Source organism: Phialemonium atrogriseum, assembly GCF_030411735.1.
Source record: "Phialemonium atrogriseum strain 8032-3 unplaced genomic scaffold QBC33scaffold_6, whole genome shotgun sequence".
Classification (NCBI taxonomy): domain Eukaryota; kingdom Fungi; phylum Ascomycota; class Sordariomycetes; order Cephalothecales; family Cephalothecaceae; genus Phialemonium; species Phialemonium atrogriseum.
The window spans coordinates 478,986-497,393 of NW_026848143.1; the positions used below are offsets into that span (position 1 = coordinate 478,986).

Here is an 18,408-nt window from a genome sequence, read left to right on the forward strand (position 1 = left end):
CCAAACTCTGGGGGGGCCCCCCCGTCGCCGGTGTGTGGGCCCCCCCGCCCCGCGCGCCCCCCCGCCCGCCCCCCCCCCCCCCCCCCCCCCCCCCCCCCACCCCGATCGACACCATTTTGCTCACCTGTCCGAGGCTCGGGTTGTAGCAGAAGATGCTCGTCTCGTCGCCGCAGCGACCCCACCCCTGGCCGTACGTCTCCTCGCATGTCATCAGGCCCCTCTTCGCGCTCGCGAGGCCCGTCCGCTGATGGCCTGTCGTTGCTGCCGCAGCGCCGAGCAGCGCTGCGAGCGGGAATATAGCCCTGGGCATCATTGTTGCCGGCGACGTGTGTTAAAACGAGTGACGAAGGGTTGGACCGAGAGATATTTGGAAATATGAAATCTTAATGGATCTGTGGGATAGAAGAAAAAAAACGAGGAGACGACGCTGAGAGAAGACTAATGCTCTTATATTGAGCTGTTCCTGATGGGGACGGCTCACCCTTTCTAGTCCTAGAATGGTAAGGGATATATATAGATGGATAGATATATGGGGAGGCCGTAATCAGTCCGTCAGTCAGTCACTGTGTGCGAGTCTGGCAGACGTGGCGAGGCACGATGTTGTATAGATACATAATTTAGACCCCAGATAGAAGAAAGAATGTATGGGTTCCAGGAGAGTCGGCATTGCCTATGACAACGACCCCCTGCGAACCTTTCCCAGGAGAAGATCCAGGTCACATAAGGGCTGCGGATGTCCCCTCGCAGTCGCCTTGTCTAGGCGATCGGGTATACATTAGATTTTACATAGCTGCACATCTTTTTAGCCCTTAAATCCCGTGATTGCTATAGGCCGTGCGGTATAGAGTCTTGCGTGTCTTGAGAAGGGAGAAAGGGAGGAAGGGAAGGGCGGCGTGGTCGAATAAGGTGGGACAGCATAAAGGAAGACACCATTGATCGTCATCCCGTTTCATGTTTTGGTTTTCTGGGTTCGGCAACGGGGAGACGCGAGGGCGGTCGTTGGAATTCCGATGTCGATAAACATCAATAATAATCGATGAGCTTCTCTTCCCTCCCTCCCTCCCTCCCTCCCTCCTCGGTACTAACCAAGGGGGTCTGAGTGAGCCTTGTGTTGCCGGCTAAAACGTCTTCCTCGTGAGCTACACAGTAGAGGGAAAGATCACGTCTGCCGCTCTCAACCAAGTGCCGCGTGGGAAACCCGATGTCATTTCGGTTATTTCTTCTCTTTTATTTGTTTTCTTTGCGGAGGTTTTCTAGAGAAAAAACACCAAGCAAGCAGGGTTCGACGCGTTCGACGGTGGACCCGCTTGCATCTCGTTTTCGACACGACGTCGGGAGAAAGCGTAAAAGTGGAAACAGTTCCTTTGTTTAGATCTTGGCTGAGTGGCACAGCCTCCCTACCCAAATGCGTACGTTGTACTGCACGGGAGGATGGTTTTGGAACCTTCTGTCGTCAGCACGAAGGGATGGTAGGCTTCACGTCTGCTGGCTGCCAAGGAGGGTTGCCAGTCAAGGGAGAGAGAGGTCAAGATGAATAGATGACGTTCAATCTATTCTAAAACCCCATCTGGCGGCCCTTCTGGCGGCCTCATTGGCGACCTCGGTCCACTGCCACTTTATGGAAATTTTCTGGCTTGAACTCCGTTATTGCGGGCCAAAATGTCCCAGCGCGGCGGCTAAATGGACCCCTACTAAGTTCATCGTGGTCACAATATGTAATCAGCCTTGGCGCCGTCATGACACGATGAAAGATCGGTAGAGCGATGGCGAAGTTAACCGGCGTGCAGTATTGGGCGCAGCAGCCCGGAGACGCTGCGGTGCACCGTTCTGACTTGGGCCTTTCTGACTCATTCCCAACAGGCTGGGCTTGTGGCAGCGTTGCCTAGCGACGCTCATATAGGGATGGCTATTTTTTATGTAACCACTTCGTTAATGAGCGTTAGTCGGGATATGCAAAGTTCCTGAACACCCCGGTACTGCACTCACTGAGCAAGTGCCGATTTCCTGTTGATAAACATCCCGCGCGGGATGATGAAGCCCATTTCATGTGAGGACCGTGTCCTCCTGGGAAGAAAAATCACTGAGCGTGAGTCACAATCTCAGCGTAGACGTCGTCGGGGATCATCTTGATGATGGCTAGCGTTGTGCGCTTGATCTGGTCCGCTTGAAGGGCAGGGAAGGCACGAAGTAGCTTATTAGGACTTTTGAGAAGGATGTCAGTGCCGTGGCTCCAACGTAGGGTGCAAATCAGCAGGGGACTCACCTTGGCGAACTCAGGATCTGTGTCCGTATCATAACCAGCTGCGCGACGATGCACAAGATATTCAGGTGCGGCCCATAGGCGAACAAGAAATCCCACAGCCTGAGGACTTCGGGTAAGGGCGGCGTGCAAGCGCAGAGAGTCAATACCGAGGGGAAGGCGTAAATCTCGGCAGACATGCTCTTTGATAACAAGTAGAGGCTGAGTTTGGGATCGACGATCGCCAGGACTTTGTCAACCAGGGCAAGCCCCCTATGGACACCGTCCATGGCTCCCCGTATGTATCCGGGGCATTCCTGGGTAAGGAGCTGGTGGAAGGCCACGAAGGCTTCTGCCTCGCTCCGTGCGGCGTACAGGAAAGGCGCTGCGAGCACGTTCATGCCCTGGACATATGTGCCGGGATCGGCGGAAATACCGCTCTCCGAACCCTCAGTCGTAAGAGTCAGGGCTCTCGACCGAGTCCTAGACGCCGGTGATGATGTGCTATACGCGTTGCTGCTCCCATTGCCAGTGCTGGGTCGACTCTGTGGCTCCTGCGGTAACGAGTGCCGGCTCCCAGGTGCCGGGCGGCTACCCTTAATGCGTTCCTCTCGTGCATCGTGCAGCCTCCACGCGATCGCATTGAGCAAGCGGATCAGACTGGCCTCGCTGACGCGGCGGCGGAAGAGTGGGTCGGTGGTGAGGGTTCGGAAGGTGTCGTTACGGATCTTGGAATAGGCCGGTGATGCGCCCCGGTGGATCAGCGAGAGGTAAGCATCAGTGTCGAGGACTGGGGCATTGAGGAGAATAAGCCAGACGTATATGCGCAGAGATGACTGCATCACGTTGTCAGCACACTACACTACCCATAATCAGATGCTGCTCTCTGTTGAGTCTCACCATGCCGTCACTATCACTCTTAATACCCTGATCCAGGATCTTGAGTCGCGCACTCTCCAGGGCACCACAAACGTCACCATTCGGTGGCCCATCGCGAAGGAGCCTCTCCAGAGACATGGCATCTGCAGCCAGGGAGCGCTTGCTCAAAGCTGACCGTCTATTAGCCGCCATTGCGTTGAGTGGGTTGACCATTGGCGCATCGCTGTTAGCACGGCCCCGTTGTGGTGATCGATTGATGTTCGCATTCCTTCGGCTAGGAGAGCCTGAGCTCTGTTGCTGACTGTACTGGTGCTGGTGCGGCTGGTGGTGTTGTTGTTGCTGTAGTTGCTGTTGTTGCTGCTGCTGCTGCTGCTGCTGCTGCTGCTGCTGCTGCTGCTGCTGCTGCTGTTGATGCTGCTGCTGCAGTTGTTGCAGCCTCTGCTGGGAGATAAGAGAGGGTTGGTACGCTGCCTTTGCTCCAAGGCTGTGGGCTGATTGAAGTCGTCTCAGTGCGCGGTGAGTACCTGGTGAGGGCGGTGCATGGAGTTGGGTGGTCACTGGAGGAGGGAAGGAGGGGATTGATTCCCTTATTGGGCTCGGCATCTTGGATTCGGTTCAGTTTAGACAATGGGTACAGTTCAAAATAATGAGTTGAGTCGCAGCAACAATCATCAATTGAACGAGAAACAAGATCGGATTCGGCAGGAAGGCGCAAATGTCGTCCCAACCCAGTTTTCGTCCTGTGCCACCTTCCAGTTGTCAGTTGTCGGGTGCTTTTTACCCAACCGTCCGAGCGGGGGGCTGGGCTGGTGGTTGGTGGGCAGTCACCAAGGCGCGTTTTTTCGCGACCACGCGTTTAGTATTTGCCCTCCGTCTGTCACCGGATATGAGAAGTCTGTTTGGGAGTCACTACAAAGTACGAGAGCATTTGGATCGCCATAGATAGCCTCGTGTATCGTTTCTTCCCAAGGGCAACACGCCTCTTAAACGATCTACCCAGAGGCCAGCCAAGAAGCCGATCTACCTGACCCAGACACGCGAAAAGCACGTGACGCAAGTCACATCACGTGCAGGGACGGTAGGTATTTAGATACTTACCTACTTCGGTGGTCCCGTCCGCGTCCTCCGAATTGTTCCAGTCCGATGGTTTTTGGCTCCGCTCCACAGGGCCCCGAAGCTTGAATCAAGGAAAAGACCTACCTCGGTTGGGACCAAGTCAAGAATGACCAGTGGCGCACAAGGCGGATGCAGAACTGCTGATCTTGAGAAACTTGTGGGCCGTGGGGAAGTGAAACCCGGGAAGAATGATGGCAGGTTCACACTTTAAAATCTCGTAACTGTTTGGGACTTTTTGCATGCGACTGAGATCACATCATCGCCCCCCACGATTTCGTCACCAACCCCTTGTCAACTCCGCTAGCCAATAACCTCGTTAGCGTAGCTTATTAATCCCCTCTACGGAGTTATCAGGCATAGTATGGATCTATGTGCCTGGTATATGCCTGGCTCGGGCTTTTGGAGAACTTGTCCCTGTCAGACAGAGATGGGATGGGCGGGTGCATCTCATCAGAGAATAGTTGGAGTGCCGTTCTCATCTTTGTTCTATATCTGGACCCGCCTCGATGAGATGGTGTTTTCTCCTGATCCGTCTTGATTTACCGGATTTGTGTCTTCGAGGAATACCAAGAACCTAGTTGACGCCATTGGCGACTTTACCCGCTTTTCAAGCGGATCGCAAAGTTGAACAACGGCATTCCAGCCAGCCTGCTTAGATCGACTCTGCATCCTGCAAAGTAAGGCAATTGGATCTTCACCACGCTAGGCTCTAAATGGCAAAGCATCGATGGCGCCATTCGCCCTACCCACTCTCTCAGTCAACCACAGCTCACTTCAGCAATGACTGGAAGATTGCCTCAAGTCACTTCGAAGTTTCGAGCTCCCGGTCCCCGATTTTTTGGGGGAAATAGCTCTTAGCCGGTCACTTACATTGGTACCTAGGTAGTCTATATATATATACTGGGACTTGTCTTGCTATGAGTTCTGGAGCCACGAGACAAATTGATTACGTCTTTGCCCTAACTTGACCTTTCTTCATCAGATAGCGATACATTGGTTCTACATTCAACGTCTTACACCCGAGGAATCCCTCTCCTCTCTCTCCCATCCCCCTTTTCCTCTTCAACCATCTGTCCTTCTGACTCTTGAGCCTCGATATATACATCTCTTAAAATATCCTTTGCTCTCGGGACTCGGTGGTTGACACTCATTTGTCCACAACTATCGTTCAAGTCTTAGAAGTCGAATTTGGTCATCTGCATCTGCAGTCTTACCAACAATATCGCCAGGTGGACTCGATTACCGCCCACATGCACTGAAACATACATACCGCGCTTTGCGGTTGGTCATTTGAGCTCATCAGAGCTGTCTGCAGCAAGCAGATTCGGCGGTTGTCAAGCTTGCTGCCGCTCTTTCTGTTTTCCGCATAACGAGGCGATCCTCCGAAGAAGGCGAGCTGCGAGAGTACAAGTACTCGCGGTGGATATATCCATACCATCTCTTCCCTTTGGCCGTTCCATCCACCTCTATTCAGCCCAGCTCACTCCTCTGTCGTCGAGGATCTCGTTTCCCAACAAGCCATTCCTGCCCTTCCGTCAGACATGGCTTCCACGACCACGAAGGCAGGGCATTTCTTGGCCAAGGTCCTGGGCATCAAGTTGCAGAATCCGCAGCCTTTCCAAGACGAGGTTACCCGGGGGGAGTCGGTGCTGTCTATCCAGACCAATGACACCTTTGTCGAGGAGGAACCCAGTACCGCCAAATACCTCGAGGAACTGCTCCCCCATCGGCAACAAATAGGTGACTATATCTGGTCCTTGTTCCCCTTCTTGCACTGGATCGGCCACTACAATCTGCAATGGCTCGCCGGAGACCTCGTTGCTGGTGAGCAAGCCCTGTTCTCCCCCTTACCATCTGTCCTCCCCACTAACAGCGTCTGGCGTAGGTATCACTGTCGGCGCCGTGGTGGTCCCGCAGGGCATGGCTTACGCCCTGCTCGCCAACCTTGAGCCTCAGTTCGGCCTCTACTCCTCGTTCATGGGGGTATTGATATATTGGTTTTTTGCAACGTCCAAAGATATCACTATCGGGGTAAGGCCGCCACATCTCTTGGCCTGCTTGGCAGCATGAGGCAACTGCTGACCATTGGTACTCACTCAGCCCGTTGCTGTCATGTCCACAGTGACTGGTAGCGTCGTCGCCGACATGAAGACAGCCCTGCCCGATGTCCCGGCACACTACATCGCGTCAGCCTTGGCGCTCATGTCCGGCGCCATTGTTCTCTTCATTGGCCTTATCCGATGCGGCTGGATTGTCGACCTCATCTCGCTGACGGCCCTGTCAGCTTTCATGACCGGTTCGGCTATCAGCATCGCCGTCGGGCAGATTCCGACCATGATGGGCATCACCGGCTTCTCCACCCGCGATGCCACATATAGGGTCTTCATCAACACTTTGAAGAACCTTGGGCATACAAAGTTGGACGCCGCCATGGGGCTTACAGCCCTAGCAACGCTGTATATCATCCGGTCGGGTTGCAAATACCTTGCAAAACGGTATCCGAAGCACCAGCGGCTCATTTTCTTCATGTCCACCCTGCGGACAGTCTTCGTGATCCTCTTGTACACAATGATCAGCTGGTTGGTACATATGAACCTTCCCAGGGGCGAGATGAGATTCAAGATTCTTCTGAATGTCCCAAGAGGTATGGAACCCCCTGAAACTTTGGCCGGAAACTTGTCTTTTCTAACACGCCCGAAGGTTTCCAAAACGCTGCCGTTCCAGTGCTGAACCAGAGAATCACGAAAGGCATCGTCAGCTACCTTCCAGCGACTGTCATTGTGCTTCTCATAGAGCACATCGCCATCTCCAAGTCGTTCGGTCGCGTGAACAATTATACAATCAACCCCTCACAGGAGATGGTTGCCATCGGCGTCACTAATCTCCTTGGGCCTTTCCTTGGGGGCTACCCTGCAACTGGCTCCTTCAGTCGAACGGCCATCAAGTCCAAGGCTGGCGTGCGGACTCCGTTCGCCGGTGTCATCACCGCCGTTGTGGTCCTTCTGGCCATCTACGCTCTCCCAGCCGTGTTCTACTACATTCCCAGTGCCTCACTTTCTGGCGTCATCATCCATGCCGTCGGCGATCTGATCACCCCGCCAAACACGGTGTACCAATTCTGGCGAGTTTCGCCTTTTGAAGTCTTGATCTTCTTCACCGGCGTCATTGTGACCGTGTTTTCCAGCATCGAGAACGGCATCTACTGCACCATCTGCATCTCGGCTGCCGTGCTTCTGTTTCGCATTCTCAAGGCACAGGGCCAATTCCTCGGCAAGGTGAGGGTTCACTCGGTGCTGGGGGACCATGTCATTGGCGACGACTACCACCGGACCTATGGCGCGTACGGGACTTTCAATATCTCTAACGACGCGGCCGCCCGCAACGTCTTCCTTCCCGTCAACCACAACGACGGCTCCAACCCCGAGGTCCAGGTCGACAACCCTTACCCCGGTATTTTCATCTACCGCTTCTCCGAAGGGTTCAACTACCCGAACGCCAGCCACTCTCTCGAGTACCTGACCAACTACATCTTCTCCCACACGCGCCGTACGAACATCTTCCAGTACGACCGCCCCGGCGACCGCCCGTGGAACGACCCCGGCCCAAGCCGCAGACAGCGCAAGGCAGCCGCGGCCGCCAACCAGCCACCCAGTGCCCTGGGCGTGGACACCAATCTGCCGACCCTCAAAGCCATCATCCTCGACTTCAGCTCCGTCAACAACGTTGACATCACTTCGGTGCAGCAGCTCATCGACGTCCGCAACCAGCTCGACCGCTACGCCTCCCCCGACCCCGTGGACTGGCACATCGCCTGCATCAACAACCGATGGACTAAGCGCGCACTCCTCTCCGCCGGCTTCGGGTACCCGGCCGAGCGCGCGGGCGGCGTGTCCCACCGGTGGCGCAGCATCTTCAGCGTGGCCGAGATCGGCGGCTCCGAGAGCGCTGCCGAGCAGGCCGAGATGGCCGTCAATGAGAAGGAGCTGGAGCGGTCCGCGACCGGGTCCCCCAAGGCGCCCATCGACGTCGAGGCCGGCTCCAGCGAGGCCAGCAGTAACTTCGACGCCAAGTCGAGCGGCAAGGGCCCCGAGACGCGGGCAAGGCGTGCCATTACGGTACATGGGCTTAATCGGCCACTGTTCCACGTCGATCTGACGAGCGCGCTGCAGAGCGCGATTGCCAACGTCGAGGCGAGGGCTGAGGTGCGGAGTCCAAACAGCATGACTTCTGGGACGTTGGGATAGACCGGGTCATTTTGTTAGGTTTCGTTTTGCATTGTAGGCGTTTGGTTTTATGATACTAGGCCATCGTGAACTGTTATCCCAAAGAATACCCATGCCGTACGAGTTTTGGATTGTCCATACTACATACATATAGACCACATATTTCTTCACATACCATGTTTGCCCTTCCCACCTTGTTTGTGATGATGCCATGGTGTATCTGCCCGGTCACCCCAATGCACGTCGTACTCGAGAGTGCATTACAATCATTACCATTACTACTATTCCTAATCCTACACCTATATCAAGGCCCACGACCCCATCACCACCCATCAACCCGCTCCTCCTCCTCCTCCAGCGCCAGCGCCACGGGCGCCGGCCCCCCTGCCGCGACGCCCTTGGCGTTCATGACCTCCCACTCGAACTCGCGCAGGGCCCTCACCTCCGAGTTGACAAACAGCAGCGCGATCAGGCCGTCGACGGTGCCGGCCGCGAGCCCCAGGCTGGAGACGAGGACCAGCGCGAACGCGACCCCGGCCCGCGGGCTGAACCACACGGCGGCCAGGCAGCCCGCCGCGACGGCGACGGACGCCAAGAAGTGCGCCCCCCGCCACCGCTGCTGCGCGCGCTCGCGCAGCGCGTACCGGTGGATCGAGGCCAGGATCTCGTCGTACGTCGATGGCGGTAGCGAGCGGTCCTCCGTGGGCACAGCGGCGAGCGGCTGGCCGCCGTGGTTGTCGTCGTCATCGTCGTCGCCGGCAGCAGAGATGTGGGCTGAGCTGGGCCGTGGGCTCAGGAGGTAGGTTCCGTTCAGTAGGGCCACGTCGTGGTCGTTGGTGGCCCCGTTCCCGTTCGGTGATGCCGGGTATTCGTCCTTCTTCTCTGCCGCAGTGGCAGAGAACCCGGTACCGGACTTGGCGGCGGGGAGGGCTAGCGTGGCCTCGACGGAGAAGTGGTCGCTCAGCGAGCAACCTAGCTCCGGGTGGCGGTCCAGCATCCCGACGGCGACTCGCTTGACAACCCACCCGCCGTCACCGTCGTCGCCGCCGCCGAGGGAATCCCGGTCCCCGGTCCCGGCAAAGATGTAGTCGAGCCTCTTGCCGCGGCGATCGATGCTGTCGGGCGGGACGGTGGCGGGTGGCTTCCCGGGGCCGAGCAGCTTCTGCTGCTTCTTGCTCCAGCGCCAGGTATTGTAGATGCTGTCCGAGGTGGCGCCGTTCTCGCGCACGTTGTACTCGGCCGTGGGGATGGGCCGCCGGCGGGCCTTCTCGGCGGCGTCGTCGGCGGGGCCAAGCGAGCTGTCCGGGTGCATGACCCGCCAGACGTCGCGGACGGGCGCATGCGCCGAGACGATGCGGTGCGGGAGCGAGCCGGGCACCATGTTAAAGTCGCCCAGCCCTATCACCAGGTGCCCCCGCTCTGCGGCCCCGCGCAGTAGCTTGGCCATCTCCCAGGCCTGCGCCGTGCGGTGGCAGACGTACGAGTCGTGGGGCTCCTTCTCGTAAGGGGGGTGCGTCTGGAGGAGCATGTGTTACAAGGTTGACCAGTTAGGAGAGGTAAAGCGGGGGAGAGGATGCTTACATGTGTATTGAAGACCTCCATCACATCTTTGTGGCCGGCCCCGTAGCGGATCTTGGCGCAGGCAACTCCTTTCCCTACGAACCAGTCGCCTCTAAAGAAAGCGGTCGGCCGGCCGTTCAGGGGATACCGGAACATGGTGCTCTCCTCTATCGGCCATTTCGACAAGATAACTAAGCCACCCCCGAAGACGCCGCTGTGGTAGAACTTGCCGTACGGCAGGATGAACCGCGTCTCCCGTCGTATACTCCGATAGTCCTCTTGGGTCCAGCATTCCTGGAGACCAACGATGTGAGGAGAAGGTTCGGCCGTGGCCAGTTTCCGACCGATCTCTGTCAGGCGCTCATTACGGAGATTGGAGAGGTACTTGAGACCCCAGCAGTTCAGGGTTATGATGTTGATCTCGGCGGGGAGTTCGTCCATTGCGATACGCGACAAATCCAGGGAGTAGAAGGGCACAAAACGGCGAGACAAGTCCTCATAACTTGGTAGATAGATACTGATGCCTCTAGAAGTCTTGGGTGTATGTTGGAAATATGCAAAAGTAAACAAACCTACAGACAACCTAAAGCATCAACAACCCTCGAGTCAATGCCTTGACAACCGTCCGAGCGCCCCGACTTGAAAAGCTTCGACGGTGAGGTTGCTTCAGCTGCCGTCCCTTACGTCAAGTTCTAGCTGAGTCGAGTTAGCTCAAATTAGAATCTAGATTTCAATCCCCCACCCTCTTTTCAATCCCCACGCGTCCACGTGACTTACGGCTGGTACAAAAACCACCTACCTTCGGCCCGCCATTCCATTCTGTAAGAGATTGTCTCCGCGGGCAGCGGCATTTGACTACTCAGGCAGGGGGTCTATGCTGGGCAGGGGTTCCGGGCCGCCAAAATTACTGGGACAGTTGGACCATGAAGAAGACCAGCTGCCAGCCACTGAACAAGCGATGGCGACGGCAACAGCGACGGCAACAGCAACAAAGACGGCAACAGCAAAAGAGCCCGACTTGGCAATAGTGACAGCGACGGCTAACCAAATGCCCTTACCCTAACAGTTAAATGCCCCTGCCTAAATAGCTGAATGCCCCTACCCGCGGAGACAAGCTCTTCCGTAAAAGCCCCGTACCGAAATGCTTGTCTACAGCACCAGGGTCCATTTATTCGACGAGTTCCTGATCGACTCGTTCTCGACAGGAAAACAAAGGCTGAAATCGCTAGGAAGGCGCTTCCAAATGCGATGAGAGCCTGGCCAGCTACTCCATCACCTAGCAGCGCCTAGTGCCCGCGATGACGCACTGCCATAGTGTACGTTGCGGTCAAGCAAGGCGTATGCGTCCAGATCCAGTTAAGAGAACGTTGCACACAGATATCGAAGAAGGGTAACAACCTAGGAAAGGCCTGGGATGCGGTAGGATGGAAAGGTGGACTCAGAAACTGGCATGTAACTTGGCCGGAAATTTCCCCATTGGCTTGGATTATGCAGGCGGCAACTACCTCCCTTGGCACGCTTGGGTATGCCTGCACACATTCATTTGCACTCTTCCCACGTCCATGCGCTCCAAGGCGCGTCCCCGGCTTACATCCCAGCACCCCTAGCATTCGTCTCGGGTTATAAGTTCTCTGTGGTGGAATTGCGTTTCCCAGCGTTCTGTGCCGCGAACAAAAAATCCATGTGATATCGACAACAAGGATCTGAACAGTTCCCAGCCCTATAAGATCCTGGTTACGGCGGCGGCTTTCCTTGAAGAGGAGACCGGCGTTGAACAGGAGGGCAGAAAGCCACCAATCTCACCTTAGTATCAGTCCAAGTCTGCCAAGAGATACTGGCAACGGAAGCACTCACTTGTTCGGGAACTGGTGAGTCCAGAAAGCCAGATGAGACGAAGGACCCAGCAAAGATGCAGGAGCGAGATGTAGAACACAACTAAGAGATGCATGTCTATTAGCGCTCTGCCGGTAAGATCTTCCCACGCGGCAAGTTTTTCCCTGTCCAGGGCGGCCTACGCAGTAAGTACATACCGTCGTCTGAGACGAGACACCCAGCAAGATCTCGATTTGAGTGTAACGGTGTGCAATGGCAGCCAACTCAGATTGGCCAATGGTAAGCTTTGAGGAGCTGTGCACGGTTGACCACCAGTTAGTTAGCGCGTCATCCCTGCACAGAAATCCCCAAGCTTTCAGCCTCGCCCGCTTCTTTTTGTGGTGGTGCTGGCCTTCCAAGTCGGACCTCAGCGCCCAGATAATCCACAGATCCAGCAGCCATGTCCGACTCTGAGTCTGCGGACGGCAAGCCTCGAACCGAACCCCCTACGAAGCGCAGAAGGGTCCACGATGACAGCGCCGACTCCACACCCGGCTACCGCTCACCAAACGATGGTCGCGATGGCCATGATCGGCGGCCCAGCTCTGCTAAACCCAAAGACGAACCCCCGCACAGCTTGTCGATTCGGCGAGGCCGGCCATCGAGCGCCTCGTCTCCAAGTAGGAGCCCCAACGTAAACGGGAGAACAGACCGCTACCGCAGCAGCACTCCCACCAGCTCACAAGTTCCATCCCGGTCGCGGTCTAGATCCCGATCGCGACGGCGAGAAAGCAGGTCCTACACACACTCCCGCTCCCAATCTAGGTCACGCTCCAGGTCACGCTCCAGACCCCGATCGCACACCGACTCGGAACACTCCAGGTCACGGTCCCAATCACAATCCCGATCCCGATCCCGATCCCGCAGATCGCACTCGGCAGCCTCGTCCAACCCGCAGCGGCGCTCTCGCTCTCCCCGCTCCGCCGCCGCCGCCGCCACTCAGTGGCCGCTCCGGCCACGGCCGGCCTACCGGCCTCGGCTGGAGCTGCGCGGGCACTCAGCGGGGGTCAGCCAAGTGCGCATCTCGCCGGACGGGCGGTGGATCGCGTCCGCGTCGGCGGACGGCACTGTCAAGGTGTGGGACGCCGCGACGGGGGCGCACATGGACACGCTGGTGGGCCACATGGCTGGCGTGTCGTGCGTCGCCTGGGCGCCCGACAGCAACACGCTCGCCACGGGCAGCGACGACAAGGCCATCCGCCTGTGGGACCGCGTCACCGCCAGCCCCGCCCACGCCTGCGGGGAGGCCGGGAGTCTGAGGGTCGATCGCGGCGTCCGCGGGAGGGGGGGGGGTCGCGGTGGTAGGGGGGTCGGGGGAGGAGGAGGGGGTGCGAGGGGCGGGCGGACTGGTCGGGGCCCGTTGCTGGGCCACCACAATTACGTGTACTGCCTTGCGTTCTCGCCCAAGGGGAATATCCTGGCCAGCGGGAGCTACGACGAGGCCGTCTTCTTGTGGGATGTGCGGGCCGGGAGATTGATGAGGAGTCTGCCCGCTCATAGCGATCCGGTCAGCGGGATCGATTTCTGCAGAGACGGGACACTCGTCGTCAGCTGTTCTACGGATGGGCTCATGTGGGTGGCTCCCCCTCAGTTGCTTTCGCTTTTGAGTTTCCTATTTTATCTACGGACATGCTGACAATTTCTCTCTCTAGCCGCATCTGGGACACCTCGACAGGCCAATGCCTCCGGACCCTCGTACACGAAGACAATCCCGCGGTCGCAAATGTCTGCTTCAGCCCCAACGGCCGCTTCGTCCTGGCCTTCAGCCTCGACAACTGCATCCGCCTGTGGGACTACGTTTCCGGGTCGGTCAAGAAGACGTATCAGGGCCATAAGAACAAGGGCTTTTCCGTGGGAGGCTGCTTCGGCGAGTTGGCCGACGGCGACGGAAACTGCGGTTCCGGGAGCGGAGCGTTTATTGCGTCGGCTAGTGAGGACGGAGATATCGTGTTGTGGGACGTCAAGAGCAAAGAGATTGTCCAGCGGATCGCGCGGGCACATAAGGAGACATGCTTGTGGGTCGATGTCCACGGCGACACGATGGTCAGTGCGGGGAAGGACGGCGTGATTAGGGTCTTCAAGAACAAGGCCGCGAAGAAGATGGTTGGAAACGGGGACGCTGTCAACGGGGCTGGTACGGCTACGGATACGGATACGGACCTAAATGGTGCGAACAAGCCTGCCGAGGAGAGTGACACGCCCGACGTCCACGCGGCTGACGACGAGTTGCAGCGCCATATGGCGGCTGAGGATACATCGCATATCAAGCAGGAGGATGTCAAGGTGGAGGAGCCGTGATGACTTGACGATCAACTTTGGCGGATGCGATGCACTGTACGCTGACTATGATAGCATCATGCTACTACTCGGAAAGGCGAAGCTTCTCGTTTGACTTGCGTCCTGCCACCTCTGTAGATGGACCGGCTTATTCACGATGTGACATATGACGTCGTGGCCTGTTGAGTTTCTGTGACATGGGCTACACGAAGCACGGCATAGAAAAGCCGTAAGACCTGAGATATATAGACCATATATATCTACATTCTGCCTCTCAGACAACTAGGGTCAGTCCTGACAATGCTCCTATCCAAAGATGTTGCTTGAGCTGTCCCTTCGTTCTGAAACGGGAGAGCTCTTCCCTCCGTCGAGGGACGCAGGTTGATGACGCATCATCTAGCGTCGTCGGCACATTGGCCATCCTATTCTGCAGCGCCTGGCTACCTCAGTCTTGGGCAGCAACACTTTCGCGGCTTGTGCTGGAAATTGATTGGTCTTTGTTGGAGCTGGTGACGCCAGCAAGGGCTTGATTTAAATTGTCCAAGGAGCCGGTGACTCGGATCAAGCAGTCTTCCCCCGTTGGGCCTCAAGAACATCAACATCGAGCTCCCCCATCACCTCTAGAACCAGCGCGAGGCTTTCCAGGAAAGAATTGACAGCAACCCTGAGCATGCGGTTCGTGCTTGCGCAGTACCTGACTCGGAGGACGGTCTCGCTGTCCAGGGCCGCCGCAGCGCTCGGGGTGTCGGCGGGCGCCGCCGTCGACAGCTCGCGCCGTACTAGAGCGGAGAGTTCCTTGTCGACTCCTAGAGCCTGGAGGGCTATCGACGCGAGGCGCGAGTTTGGGAAGGGGATGTCGAGTACCCTAGGAATGGGGCCGTGAGCAGAGGAACGGATGGATACATGGGGGATGGTTCCAAGGTTGAACTTACAGGGAGCAGGGTAACTCCGGTCCTACTGAATGAGCCGCCATGGTGAGAGCCCACCGTCGCAGGGTTTGTTTGCCAAGGCAGAACGACTGGTATGTGTGGTCCTTGATCACGGACTTGTGTGGAGGGGCAGTTGACTGATAAGATAAAGAACTCGAACTCAAGGGGGCTGGTGGAATGTGGCTGACACACGAAACTAAGACAGGGACGGTTGTTGCCATGGTAACATGGGCTCAACATTACAGGCATGTTTTTAGCGGTTTCCAGGGTCCCTGGAGATGAGACCTGATGCAACAACAATACAAAAGCAGCTCCAATTGTCTTGTGACCCCATTCATCTTGTGCTCGCATGCCCTCATTTTGCACCCTGCATCTTCTCTTCTTCTCTCTCCTCTCCTCATCCTCTGCCGTGAGAATAGTTTCCTTGCCTCTCTAGTATAGACGCATTCTTCGTTCCTGCAACACCACAGGTAATTGTTTCGTGTGTTGAGAAGCAATTGATCTGCACCTTCCGTTGATCGCCATCTGCGCAACCCGGATTGCCTCACAGCACACCTCCCCGACCTACCGACTCCCTTCAGGAGAGTCCCTGGTCTCTACTGCCGTCCGCGGCCCTTACTATTCTCTCTCCCCTTGGATCCTTCCTTGAGGAGACGAGACAAGATCATGCCGCAAAGACGCACCGTCATAGGCCCTTCCAAGAAGGCCGCCAACATGGGGCAGATTATCGAGTATATTCCAGGTATGTCGCGTTCATTTGTTTGCGATTTTGTCTGCTGCGGCAGCGTATTCACACATCCCACCCCGTGTCACCGCCATTTCTACATAGAGTTCGACATCCCTGGAGATATTCGGTACCCAATTGCACCTGTGATCCCATACGAATTCCTCTTTTTTCCTATGGCTGGTAACCCTACTAACATACACAGATCGTCTGTATCTTGCATCATACATTAACCCTCCTACGGCCGACACCCTCTTTCCCTATCCCGACCCACCCGCAAAATCACCCAGCAAGCGGTCGCAACGGGCAGCTGAAGGCCCCGCCCCTGTGCCGGTTGTCCCCAAAGCCCGGAAGCAGCCATACTACTTTACGGTTGATGACACCCTGCTGTACAACGCGTTCCACCACGACTTTGGTCCGCTGCACATTGGCCATCTGTACAGATTCGCTCTCCAATTCCACGAGATCCTGGGGGCAAAGGAGAACAATGACAGGCCAGTTGTGTTTTACAGCATGGCAGATCCGAGAAGTATGTGGCAGCAGTGCCCCCCGCCCTCTACCTGCCCAATTCTGCACCTATACTTACTAGGAGTCTTTCCCCAGGTCGGGCCAATGCTTCTTGTCTGCTGGCCTGCTACATGGTCCTGATCCAATCTTGGCCGCCTCATCTGGCCCTTGCGCCGATTGCCCAGGTTGACCCGCCTCTGATGCCCTTCCGCGACGCCGGATATAGCCAGGCAGACTATGGCATCACCGTCCAGGATATTGTCTACGGCGTGTGGAAGGCAAAGGAGGAGGGCTGCTGCGTTCTTGAGGACTTTGATCTAGAGGAGTACGAGAAGTATGAGAGGGTGGAGCACGGTGATTTCAACTGGATCACGCCCCATTTCCTGGCATTCGCCTCGCCGATGCATCTACCAGTTGATCGCATTACCGAAGCTTCAGAACATTTTGCGACGCTGCCCAGGGACATGGAAGCTCTCGAAGCCCATCCCACCTTGCCACAGCCCTTCAGGAACGTGCTGCAGCACTTCACCGACAAGAACATCGGTCTTGTTGTGAGACTCAACTCGCACCTGTACTCCCCATCCTACTTTGAGGCCATGGGGATCCACCATCTGGACATGATCTTCGAAGACGGCACCTGCCCTCCGCTTGCAACGGTGCGAAAATTCGTCCGCATTGCGCATGAAATGATCAACGTCAGGAAGAAGGGCATCGCGGTACACTGCAAGGCCGGCCTCGGTCGCACGGGGTGTCTCATCGGCGCTTACCTGATCTACCGGCACGGCTTCACGGCCAACGAGATCATCTCGTACATGCGCTTCATGCGGCCGGGCATGGTCGTCGGGCCCCAGCAGCACTGGCTGCACCTCAACCAGGGCGTCTTCCGGGAGTGGTGGGTTGAGGAGCGGATCGAGCGCAGGCTGCGGAAGGAGGCGGCCCTCGCGGCGGCTTCGGCCACCACCAACGGGCAGGGAGGACATCAGCCCAGCACGCCCATCCGGGCCATGCAGAAGGCCAGCCTCGGCCGCAGCAGCAGCAAGGCGAACAGCACGTCGACGCCCCCCAACCACCGGAGCGCCAGAAACAGGACCCCGCTCGGCGAGATGGACAGGGACCACGGCCGTGATAACACCATTGGCGTGCAGGACGACTTCCTCCCCGCCCCCACGCCGGGCCAACCGCGCAAGGCACACCGCGGCGTCGCCGCCGCCGACCGGCACCATCCCTACAGCCGCAACGGAAGCGCGTCTGCCCACCATCCCGCCAGGGAGGAGGGCAGCGGCGGCGGCGCGCAACTCGACGTGTCGGGGGCCGCCGGCACCACCACCGAGTCGGACGAGGAGCTGCACCTCCGCATACGGGCGGCGCAGCGCAAGGCGTCGGCCAGCCCCGTGTCCCCGCAGCGGCGCGAGCACCACCACCTCCACGAGCGCTCCGTCAGCCACCAGCAGCACACGACGACGACCACGGTCTACCAGGTCGTCGACAACGACGCGTCCGCCGACATTGAGAACATTGGCACGGCCGTGTCCCGTACCAAGGTGGTGGTGGCCGAGCACCAGCACCAGCACCAGCGCGCTAGTTCCGCGTCGGGCGTGCTGGCCAAGGTGCGCGGCACCGGCAGCGTCAGGGGCAGCTCGGCCCGTCAGGCAGCGGCGGCGGCGGCGGCTGGCGGCGTCTCGAGGGAGACGGCCGGGGTGCGCAAGACGAGCGGGCGCGTCGGCAGCGTCGGCGCCGCTGGCGCGTCTGTCCGGAAGATTAGCGGGTTCTAGGGCTCATTGCGCTGAACCCGTTTTTCTTCTTCTTTTGCAGAGCGAGAAGAGAGAAGGAAGAAAAGAGCTGACGAATTACGATGACGATGACGTCTAAACTGAATTTTTTTTCGTTCACGGCGCTCGTTCTCTCAAATAGGTTCTAGTTCCTGCTATGCATATGCTGGCGTTTTGAGTTGGGAGAATTGTGTAATTGATACGAGAGAGGGAGGGGTGTGTGTGTGTGTGTGTGTGTGTGAAGGCGCGGGTTTTGATGGTCGCGTCTCACCAATAGGATGTGTGCGAGGTACTTTGCGCTACTCTGCATATT

General features: G+C 57.4%; 8 protein-coding genes across 8 annotated transcripts in view; 3 read left to right on the plus strand and 5 right to left on the minus strand.

Moving 5' to 3' along the window:
• Positions 1–313, minus strand: part of QBC33DRAFT_556836 (uncharacterized protein) — a gene marked incomplete at both ends in the record, with an annotated part of 846 nt that extends 533 nt beyond the window's left edge. Inside the window, one exon of the mRNA XM_060429762.1 lies at positions 125–313. Within this exon, the coding sequence (XP_060285757.1) occupies positions 125–313 (189 nt within the window). The remainder of the gene's footprint in view (positions 1–124) is intronic.
• Positions 314–1,986: 1,673 nt separating this feature from the next.
• QBC33DRAFT_325083 (rab-GTPase-TBC domain-containing protein) lies at positions 1,987–4,220 on the minus strand. The gene is made up of 3 exons (XM_060423623.1): positions 3,140–4,220; positions 2,264–3,075; positions 1,987–2,201 (listed from the first exon to the last, which is right to left on the minus strand). The coding sequence occupies exons 1-3, from the start codon at positions 3,719–3,721 to the stop codon at positions 2,078–2,080; spliced, it is 1,518 nt and encodes a 505-aa protein (XP_060285758.1). The 5' UTR covers positions 3,722–4,220; the 3' UTR covers positions 1,987–2,077.
• Positions 4,221–5,324: 1,104 nt separating this feature from the next.
• On the plus strand, positions 5,325–8,629 carry QBC33DRAFT_325061 (sulfate permease). The gene is made up of 4 exons (XM_060423622.1): positions 5,325–6,058; positions 6,120–6,265; positions 6,335–6,878; positions 6,935–8,629. Exons 1-4 carry the CDS (start codon positions 5,776–5,778, stop codon positions 8,476–8,478), a joined length of 2,517 nt encoding a protein of 838 aa, XP_060285759.1. The 5' UTR covers positions 5,325–5,775; the 3' UTR covers positions 8,479–8,629.
• On the minus strand, positions 8,492–10,794 carry QBC33DRAFT_531132 (putative inositol phosphosphingolipids phospholipase). Its single transcript, XM_060427279.1, has 2 exons — positions 10,039–10,794; positions 8,492–9,973 (listed from the first exon to the last, which is right to left on the minus strand). Exons 1-2 carry the CDS (start codon positions 10,456–10,458, stop codon positions 8,780–8,782), a joined length of 1,614 nt encoding a protein of 537 aa, XP_060285760.1. The 5' UTR covers positions 10,459–10,794; the 3' UTR covers positions 8,492–8,779.
• A 242-nt stretch (positions 10,795–11,036) lies between these two features.
• QBC33DRAFT_531138 (uncharacterized protein) lies at positions 11,037–12,094 on the minus strand. Its single transcript, XM_060427280.1, has 2 exons — positions 11,872–12,094; positions 11,037–11,815 (listed from the first exon to the last, which is right to left on the minus strand). Exons 1-2 carry the CDS (start codon positions 11,963–11,965, stop codon positions 11,304–11,306), a joined length of 606 nt encoding a protein of 201 aa, XP_060285761.1. The 5' UTR covers positions 11,966–12,094; the 3' UTR covers positions 11,037–11,303.
• On the plus strand, positions 11,959–14,397 carry QBC33DRAFT_604424 (WD40-repeat-containing domain protein). The gene is made up of 2 exons (XM_060432243.1): positions 11,959–13,461; positions 13,542–14,397. Exons 1-2 carry the CDS (start codon positions 12,290–12,292, stop codon positions 14,185–14,187), a joined length of 1,818 nt encoding a protein of 605 aa, XP_060285762.1. The 5' UTR covers positions 11,959–12,289; the 3' UTR covers positions 14,188–14,397.
• QBC33DRAFT_531141 (transcription factor Pcc1-domain-containing protein) lies at positions 14,259–15,217 on the minus strand. The gene is made up of 2 exons (XM_060427281.1): positions 15,099–15,217; positions 14,259–15,031 (listed from the first exon to the last, which is right to left on the minus strand). Exons 1-2 carry the CDS (start codon positions 15,137–15,139, stop codon positions 14,728–14,730), a joined length of 345 nt encoding a protein of 114 aa, XP_060285763.1. The 5' UTR covers positions 15,140–15,217; the 3' UTR covers positions 14,259–14,727.
• Positions 15,218–15,761: 544 nt separating this feature from the next.
• QBC33DRAFT_447223 (tyrosine-protein phosphatase cdcA) lies at positions 15,762–18,098 on the plus strand (the record flags this gene model as incomplete). Its single annotated transcript, XM_060424422.1, has 3 exons — positions 15,762–15,837; positions 16,025–16,348; positions 16,423–18,098. The coding sequence occupies 3 exons, from the start codon at positions 15,762–15,764 to the stop codon at positions 18,096–18,098; spliced, it is 2,076 nt and encodes a 691-aa protein (XP_060285764.1).
• Between the last annotated feature and the right edge of the window lie 310 nt (positions 18,099–18,408).